The sequence below is a fragment of the Heloderma suspectum genome, chromosome 4, assembly GCF_057233095.1.
Source record: "Heloderma suspectum isolate Gila_16-S chromosome 4, 16-S_ref, whole genome shotgun sequence".
Lineage (NCBI taxonomy): Eukaryota > Metazoa > Chordata > Lepidosauria > Squamata > Helodermatidae > Heloderma > Heloderma suspectum.
The window spans coordinates 13,999,191-14,008,774 of record NC_139461.1 but is presented as its reverse complement, the minus strand read 5'-3'; the positions used below and the strand labels follow the sequence as shown (position 1 = coordinate 14,008,774).

At 43.1% G+C, this 9,584-nt stretch overlaps 1 protein-coding gene across 1 annotated transcript; it reads left to right on the top strand.

Moving 5' to 3' along the window:
* Nucleotides 1-6,613: 6,613 nt before the first annotated feature.
* Nucleotides 6,614-8,551, top strand: LOC146346553 (mas-related G-protein coupled receptor member H-like). The gene is made up of 3 exons (XM_084851416.1): nucleotides 6,614-6,784; nucleotides 7,035-7,111; nucleotides 7,411-8,551. The coding sequence occupies exons 1-3, from the start codon at nucleotides 6,614-6,616 to the stop codon at nucleotides 8,441-8,443; spliced, it is 1,281 nt and encodes a 426-aa protein (XP_084707542.1). The 3' UTR covers nucleotides 8,444-8,551.
* The last annotated feature ends 1,033 nt before the right edge of the window (nucleotides 8,552-9,584 follow it).

The window sequence follows — 9,584 nt, the reverse complement described above, 5'->3', positions numbered from 1 at the left end:
TTCATAATAGATTTCCAACATTTTGTGGTATACTTACAAGACACCACATAAGTTTAAAAACCACCTTTCGGTTATTACAATGCCAGACTCACATACTTTCTTCAGTTTTAGGGGTGTCTGATAGCAGCACATACACATTTTTGTTGACGAGGTTTTCTCTGCATAAACTGTCGACCATTTTGTCTGAATAACTTTAACCTGAACATTTCCTTCCAGTTCTGAGGATAGGTATAATCAATGGACTGCAGTGCTACGAGAATCTTAGAGAATGCCTCTCATTGTATCTGTTGTGTGATAATGTATTTTCAAATGCAGTTAGAGTTCTTACAAATTCCAACACACACATACACACTGAGTTTAGCAACTGAAAAAAGGAAAGAACCATCTCATCCAGTTTGGAATTCAAGTCAGTATTTGTGATCAAAGTTCTATTGTCACTCAATTCATTTATTTCTTACTGTTAATCCATGCTTCAGTTGACCAGGAAAGACAAGCAGGGCATGAGCACAACAACACACTCCCACCCATGTTCCCCAGCAACTGATGTACATAGGCTCATTGCCTCTGGTTCTGGAGGTAGCATATAGCCATCAAGACTAGTAGCCATTGATAGCCTTCTCCTCCAGGAATTGTCCAACCCCCTTTTAAAGCCATCCAAATTGGTGGCCATCACTACATCCTGTGGTAGCGAATTCCATAGTTTAACCATGTACTGTGTGAAGAAATCTTTCCTTTTCTCTGTCCTGGATCTCCCACCAATCAGCCTTGGAGTTCCCTGTATTGTTTGGCCTGCAAAGACCTCTGAAAGACTCACTAGCTGCACTGATGATGATATCTGCATAAACTTGCTCCTGGACCCATTCCTTCCTGATTCCTTAATTCTTGAGTTCCAAAATATCCTACTTATTCCAAATTCCCAGGTTGTTTCCTCAATCTTTTTTTCCCCATTCAATTGGGGGGGGCGGGGGGTTAGCAAGGAAGTGGTGCTGGCTAGCACACATGACATCGAAAATACGTTGGCCAGAATGACTGGGATGTGCAGTAGAAGAAATATAGCTAGGCAAGAATACAGGTGAGCACTTGCGGGCACCTTTAAGATGATAAGGAATAACCAAAATTCACCACTCGGAGCTGTGGAACCCAATAACTGAGTAAAGATCTACTCTGGGGCAAACCCAGCTCACCTCTCTACAGTATGGTGGCCTGGGGTTGGTGTGGGGAGTGACTCTAGAATGCCTTCTCCAACAGTTGGACATGTGTATGGCCACTGGAGATGGAGTTGAACTAAGGCTAGGGGTAAGTTTAGTGTGTTCAGATCATAAACTAGCACAGTACTTTCTTTCCTTGAGAGTGCCAGGAAACCTGAGTTTTGTGACAGCGCTAACACACAGAGCCTTACAGGAAAGAGTCTTCTCCATTGAGCATTCTCTTGACAACCTCTTCTTGTCATGGTGAGGCTGGAAGAGAAATTAAGTAAACACAAAGGCAGTGTAACTGGGACCTCCTGCATATCTACCACATAGTTTGGGGGGTTATTCCTCCAGCCTTGAGAGGTGCAACATTTTCTTGGCAAGTCTCCCCGTCACCTGCCATTCCAGCATGGGATATTATGCCACTCTTGTCCTCCACTCACCTTCCCTGAAGATTCCTGGTATGACATTTCTTCACAGGTATGTGAAAACTTCAGCTTGAAGGTTCCTTGAATTCTCAACATTTTCCCCCTGGGCTTCTTTGTTCACCGGAAACTAACCTCTTTTCCAAAGCCCCTCTTTCTCTGGGCTATGCACTGTTGATTTTGGAGCTTCATATACCAGGAATGCTGTTCTGATATCAGTAGTATTGCCTGTTTCTTTCTCTCCCTGGTTTAGAAAGTGCAAGTACCTGCTGCCGCTGCTTGCAACTGTCTGGAAAGCTTATCTTAGGGGGCTGCCAGGGTAGAACTGCTGGGATACAACAGGGCACAGGGCACTCTTATAGTTGGCCTAGCACCAACCTTGCTGCCAGGTTGACCTTTGACTCCTTCGAGTGCCGAACCAGCAGGATTCTCACTTTCTCCTGTGCATTTCCAGGAAGCCTCCACTTCCTCAACAAACCCCTGGTGTGATTTCACCATTCTTCGCTAGCAATATCGATTCCCAACATTGGGGTGAATCAGAGGAGGCAATGAGCTGCTCCGCAAAGCAAACTGCTCTTCTTCACACACACCTTTTGCCTGCCTCTTCCCCTTAGCTGAGAGGTACCAGTCATTTCCTCAAAGCTCTGAAGGATCTATATTGTAACCCCACTTTCTCTACCAGCAACCCTACATCGGACCCACACCTGGAAATGGTACGACCTAGCAAATGTATGGTTGGATAGCAGCTGTAATGTACATGTGTGTGTGTGTGCATAGAGGGAGGGAGGAAGCCTTTCTCCAGAATTTGACCAAAATGGTATGAATGTCGGGGGGGGGGGGAGCTGGCTATGGTTCTGACTTCTGAGTGAGGAGCAAATTTCAGGGTGCAGGTTACCCTATTCTAATTTTAGCCATTCCTGTCCCATGTCTCAAAATGGATTGCAACATCTTCCCAACATCTTTCTGGGGGTGTGGTAATGGCCCCCCACATACATGCACACACTAATGGCAAACATTTCCCATCCCAAATGGCATTTGGAAATGACACCACATCACAATGTCACTTTTGTGTTGCTCTATTTGGATGTGCAAATAGCAAAGGGACTGAAGGGGTTGTCTGTAGGAAAATATTGAGGAAGTTCCTCTTCATTCCTGTGAATGTCAGCAGTTACAACATAATAAATTCTGCTTCCCAAGAAGAGGCAACTCCAAACCAGTCAAATGGGCAGGCTAGATTCCTGAATGAAATTTAATTCTCTGGAATCACTCTTGTCCAAAAAGGGACTGCTGGACCACACCGGGGATTGGCACCATCAACACCAGGTATATTTGAGGATGTCATCAGCACAGTTTGAGCTTGTATGAATATAACTGGAATGCTGTCATTTATTTCATCAGGCAAAGAAATACCACGAAGTTATATCCCATTCAGGAAGGCTCTAAGAGAATCCGAAATTGTGAGTAGCAGGTGCTACTGATGGCATACAATCATACCTTTAACAGACTTTTGAGTTCTGCAACTAAATTACTGGACCCGTGAAGTCACTGTACTGGATAGTGGGGTAAGACAATTAGTTCTGGAGTGAAAATTAAGGCAGTTATAGCAATGACAAGCATATATAATTAAAACCCATGTTCAAAAATGCATTCAGAACTGAGAGAAACTGAAATGGACAGATTTGTCCAGCCCTTGGTGAGTCTAAGAAAGGGGATGGGACAATGGGTGATTGACAGCAAAACACCCACCCGGCAATGAGTTCAGTCTCAGTTGATAGGGGCTGTTAAAAAGATGGCAATAAAACCTAGGATTTATGCCTTGGAGGAGGTGCGAAATAGGGGGATCTGGTTGGATTTTTCCTGCCAGATACTCCTTGTGGATCATAAGAGAAAGGGAAACTATAGTATCTGCATGATGGTGTTGTTTAGGGGTTATGGCTGTAGAGGGTCTCTTGGGGAGGGGTTCTGCTGTTCCAAACATACTTCATGAAATGTAATTCCAGTCTTGTTTTCAGCATTTCAGGTTTAAGATGTATAATTAATATCACAGTAATTCCAATACAAGGAACAATGAGCAGAGATGAGCTCAAATGATCTGGATCCAGTTAAACTTCAGTGATTTTTTTTTTTAAGTCTCTTAAAATATAGATGCGCAAATGCTGTATTCTCTATCCCAAGACATGTCACTGGTGTTGTGGAGACATGGGCTGTAGCCTGCACCATCAGAAGATCCTCCTAACCTCACCCTCCTCTTGTTCTCACCACTGGCAGCAAGTAAACATCTTTATTTCATTCATGCCTGCCACTGCTAACACAGCAGTCCAACAGGTCATTCCGGTACATGTAATGAGAGAGAAGTCTGAAGGATCTCTTGCTATACCCACACCATGCCTCCCAATCATCCCTCCTCACCCCCACCCCGCTTCAATTATCAGAATTTGACATCGGAAGGGTGAGGGGTGTGGATCTTTCTGCAGTGGCAGGGATGGGAGATCCAAGCTTCAATCTGTGTCTCCAACCTTGGGGGGGGGGATATTGTCTTTCCTATGCCCCCTGGAACCATAGCATTGTGTCTTAAAACCAGTGTGGATAGTGGGGTAAGGAAGTGAGGAGTGGGGTGAAAATGAAGGCACCAGAGCAAAGTTATACCAATGAAAAATTTAGGTTTTCCTAGATGGCTTCAAGAGCAGCAATTAAGCACTTAGAGGAATTATATTTCTGGAAGGGAAGAAGATTTTTAGATTTCACAGTTAACCATAAGAGCAATAAGGAGAAGCAAATAACATAGATGTTTAAGACTAGTCTACACTGTTTCTGTACTTAAGCCAAGACCTAGCAATAAAAAGAGAGCTGCCCACAACTCATTCTAGTCTATTGGATGTGCAGTTTCCAGTCTTGTTGCTTTCAGCTGAGAGTCTTAGGGCTTCTTCACATGAAGCTATTATCGTGCTATTGAGATTGGGTACTCATGGAAGTTTGTGGGTCCTTTAGATGATGTCTTTGACCTCCAGGGCATCTCCCACACTAAGGGTGCAATCATATGGGGATAGGCATCCACCTCTGAACTTGGAGGTGACCAAGTTCACCAAGTTCATCCAATGCAGGGCAGGAGAAGCATGGAGGGGATCATGTTGGTTTTGACCTTTAAAACCCTATATGGTTCCGGCCCAGCCTATCTTAAGGAGCGCCTCCAGCAGCACCAGACAGGCCGCTTAACAAGATCAGCCTCGGATGGCCTTCTGTCTGTCCCATCAGCCAGGACAGCTAGACTGGTGGGGACGAGGGAGAGGGCCTTTTCTGTGGTGGCCCCCACTCTGTGGAATGCCCTCCCTAGGGAACTCCGCCATGCCCCCTCTTTAATGAGCTTCCATCGTGCGTTAAAAACGTGGTTGTTCAGGCAGGCATTTGGGGTGGGTTAGGGTATTTTAGAAAATGTTTTTATTGTAGAATTTTATTGTTTTAAACTGTTTTATTGTATGTTGTACATCGCCCAGAGTGGCTGGGTGACCAGCCAGATGGGCGATTAATAAATTTAATAATAATAATAATAATAATAATAATTCCCTCTGCACTTCTCCTGCCCTGCATTTGTGGCTAGACAGCCAATTTCGGCAAGGCAGAATGGGGGAGGAGGCTACCGGACGATACATAGGATGTGTCGTACCAGCACTTCTGCCTTCCCCCAACCCGGAATGCTTCCCGGAACACCCCATTTTGGCTGCTCCGCAATCACCTTTGGAGCACAGAGCACAGGGCTGTTCTGCACTGCCTGCAAGGAAGCATGGAAGGGGGGGAGGTTGGTTCTCTGGAAACTGACCTCAGAGCATGAGCTCCAAGGTCAGTTGCCAGAAAACCAGATATCCTATGGCCATATAGCCGCTGACTAGCAGCCATAGAATTGTTCCCTCCATGACCTTTATTCCACTGTTTAAAAGATCAGAGATAATGAGCTATCAAATTACAGCACTTGAGTTCCACTTGAGTTCCCTCGTGAAAAGAGGAAAACCCACAATAAGAGGAACTAGACCACAGCGCCAACTATAATGAAGCATATCGAATACTCAGATAAGAAGGAAATGGAGGGGCAAAAGCGGGAGGAAGCCCATGTAAAGGGAGTCTGTTGTGATCCTGCATTTAAAACAGAAGCAGAAAGCCCAATTTTAAATGTGGGATTTTAGGCTGGTGCAGCAAAGCATGTCCTGGCTTCTTCTGATCCCTCCAGCAACCCTCTCAATCTCAAATTCACCAACAGGAATACTTTTACCTGCTTGCCTGGTAACAGCATGAGATTTTGTTAAGTTCTATTTCCCATAGTAACTAGATTTCTTCCCCCCACTCTTAAGTTTCCGTTTCCTGGGCTGACATTTATTTCTTTTTTTAACCTGTTTGGGCAGCGCAGTCTCTGAACAGAAATTAAGCTTTCAACAACTAAGATCAAAACACAGAGTGGCTGAAAAGTTTCCTTCCTCCACAGGTATGAACAGCATGGAGACTGTAAGGCATATCTTCATTGCTCATGCAGTACTGCTGAAAGGGGAACATTCATGAATATCAAGCCTTTCTAACTGAAATGTGTGCCTCTAATATTGTGTAGATCAGCCTTTCCCAGCCTGAATTTCCACGTATTTAAATACGCACATTCCTAAAGACCTCCTTTTCCGTAAAAACAAGCTCGGGAAAATTGTGGGTGCTCGCAGACAGGTCTGGGTGAATGCGGGGAACATCCAGGAGAGCCTGAGTGGGGGCGGGCAAGGCCAGAGGTTCAGCAGGCATGGTCCAGGGGAACGGGGGGGGGGGAGCCCGACAGACTGCCAGACCCAGTCAGGCACCTGCACCATCCCTACTCAGCATAGATCTCTGGATCAAGGGAGGGTTTTTTCAGGAGTGGTCCTACCACTGCCTTCTTCAAGGCAGTAGGGACCACACCATCATGCAGTTATGCATTCACCACTCCCCTGATCCATCTAGTCAAACCCCTGTGGCTAGCTCAAATAATCCATGATGGACAAGGGTCGAGACGAGAGAGAATGTGGTGGGTCAAACAGAGGCAAGTGTCCTGTCCACATCCTCAGGCTCCAAAAACTTAAATTGATTCCACAAAACAGGATAAGACAATGCACTGGACACCTCAACAGATACTGCATCAATAGCAGTGTTCAAGTCAGCGGGAAGGTGAGCATTTTTTTCCTTGAAGGGTGTTGAAGTGTCTTGAAACTGATCACAGCAGGCCTCCAAGTTTTCCAGTTTGATGTAAGCACCCCGAACCACTCAGAAAAGCACAGCTGGATTACATCAAAGATGCCATGGAGGTGGCAAAGTAAGCCTTCTTTGCTGCCTTCAGCGCCACGCAGTAGGAGCAATTATATGCTCTTACACATGTTTGATCACCTTCATCACAAGTCTTATGCCACTTATGCTCCAGCCGTCTTCTGACCTGGTCCATTGTCTGGAGCTCCCCAGTGAACAAGGGAGACTTCTGGACTCCACAGAACCAAAGAGGTCAGTATGTCAATGGCCCTTTGCACGTCACCATTCCATAGATACCAGACAGTGGTGTTAGGTTTTGTTTTGTAAACTGAAAGTTCAAAAAGTGATAGTCATTTACTTTCAACCTAAATCCCTTAATATGTTGGGATGTCAGTTTTATTTATCAGCTGTATATATCAGAAGAATCAGTCAACAAGTAGCACCAAAAGCAATGTAGCTATTTTGATACATGGCGAATCCAAAGTGTAGCCATAACATTTCTCTGGCTCCATAACAGCAATTGATTCCCCTTTATCTCTTTCTGTTAACAGGCGTTTGTATGAATACATTGGCAAAAGCAGATACCAGGACTTGGCACGACTTATGGACAACGATTTTAGAACTTCTAACAATTCAGAGATCAGCCTGTGTGCTTATCCAAACATAAATGGGAGCACTGGAATTGGACATCCAGTCAATATCACAAATGAGCTTCCCCTCAATCATTTATCACAGCATATTGTTAACAGCTTCATTCTCATTATCTGCTTTTGGGGGCTCATGGGAAATGGAAGTGTCATTTGGCTTCTTGGCTTCCACATTAAAAGGAATCCTTTCACCACCTACATCCTGAACCTCTCCATAGCTGACTTTGGTGTCCTCACCTTTCTCATTCCTATAGCTATATTTGAGATTGTAGTAACTTTGTATAATAGAAATTATGTTCTACATCTGTTTATTCAATTATTTCAAGGCCTATATTTGTTCACGTATTGTACTTGTCAATTTCTCTTGGCTGCCATCAGCATTGACAGATGCATGGCTGTTCTCTTCCCATTTTGGCATCGATGCCACCACCGGCCACCACACTTATCTACCATTGTGTGTGCTCTGATATGGACCCTCTCCTTCCTGCTCTCTGGAATTCACTTCACTCTCCAAGGGACCGTGAGGTCTGGAAAGCCCCGTTTGTTTTTTCAGCTTATAGTGCTTTGTTCTCTGCTTTGCACCCCACTCACGGTCTTTTCCACACTGACATTATTCATCCATATCTGCTGTAAACCAAAACAACACCAACAGGGAAAGCTTGTCACAGCACTCCTCTTCTTTCTAGTTTTTGCTTTTCCAATGAATCCTTTGTATGTAATTTACTCTTATTATGATCCCAATCAAAGTTTAATACTAACTGGGTTTGCCCTTGCTTCTCTGAACAGTAGCATCAACCCACTAATTTATTTCTTAGTTGGAAGTAGACAGAAGAAGGGTCAGCCCAAGGTGTCAATGAAGGTTGCACTCCAGAGAGTTTTCAGTGATGAGCAAGACTTTACAGAAGAGCAGAATTCTAATACTGAAACACAGTTATGAAGCCGCTTTATGGGCATGAGAAAGAAGTGGTCACTATGGGTTTAATATTTCTTTAATTCATAATTTTATTTTGTAAAATAAGAAGTAATATTGTAAACACCATCAAGCTGATGTAAATTAGGAAGGGGAAAAGTAAAAAAAAAAAACCAAAAACTCTGCATAAATAGCTTTCCAAAATGAAATGTTTTCAGCAGTATTTAAAATGTCATGACAGGATTTTAATATTGTTCCAATAAATGCCTCATACTTTATCTGTTGCGGTGATATATTTTCAAAGTTCTTGTAAAAGAAGTAAAAGTTCTTGCAAGTTCCAAAACACACACATTCTCAGTTCTAGGAACTGAAAAGGGGGAAAATCTGACTCATCCAGTTTGGAATTCAGTTCCATATTTCAAACCATTTATTTCTTATTGTTAGTGCAAACTTGAATATTAGTATTATTTCTTGCAATATTAAAATCAAAGGACAACATTATAAAACAGCTATTAGCAATGGTTAATAGTCACCATATATTTTCATGATGGGTTTATGTATGTCTTTAGCTTAGCTGGCTTTAGCTTGAGATGGCTCACAATCCAATTTATGTTGACTCAAGTAAGTCCCACTCTGTTCAATGGGGCTTTCTCCAAAGTAAATGTGCATAGGATCCAAGGACTATGGAGATTTAATAATCAATATTTTCAGTGATGGCTTTTTACATATCATTACTTTGGCAAATCCTTTTTTTCCTCTTTTTATGATATAATCCACCGTTAGTCAGCCTTGGGACTTTGCAAGGATCAATTTTGCAGTTTTTAACATCAGAATGTAACTTGTAAAATTTTGTAATTTCTCGAATTCTTGTTTCAGCAGGCTGTAAGTAATGCACATTGTGGTTTTACAGGGGATATGTGCTTTTGGGGTACAAAGTCCTCCTAGATCTATCTATTTATCTTACAAAGTTGGGTAGCTTGGGTGGTATGGTGATCTGTGAATTTACATATTTATGCATATTCATATTTTTAGTAATTCTTATTACATCATATACACCCATATTTCCTGATGTACATGTAGTCTTAAATTATTTACCAGCTTCCTGGAAGATAATGAATGGTCAGGTCAGCACACTTTTGCAGGCAGCTAAAAGAGTAATATTACAAAT

Coding starts and splice junctions, on each gene's coding strand:
- LOC146346553 (XM_084851416.1), top strand. CDS start 6,614: ATGGACAAGGGTCGAGACGAGAGAGAATGTGGTGGGTCAAACAGAGGC. Junction 6,785..7,034: donor GTGTTCAAGTCAGCGGGAAG/GTGAGCATTTTT, acceptor CTTATGCTCCAG/CCGTCTTCTGACCTGGTCCA. Junction 7,112..7,410: donor GACTCCACAGAACCAAAGAG/GTCAGTATGTCA, acceptor TTCTGTTAACAG/GCGTTTGTATGAATACATTG.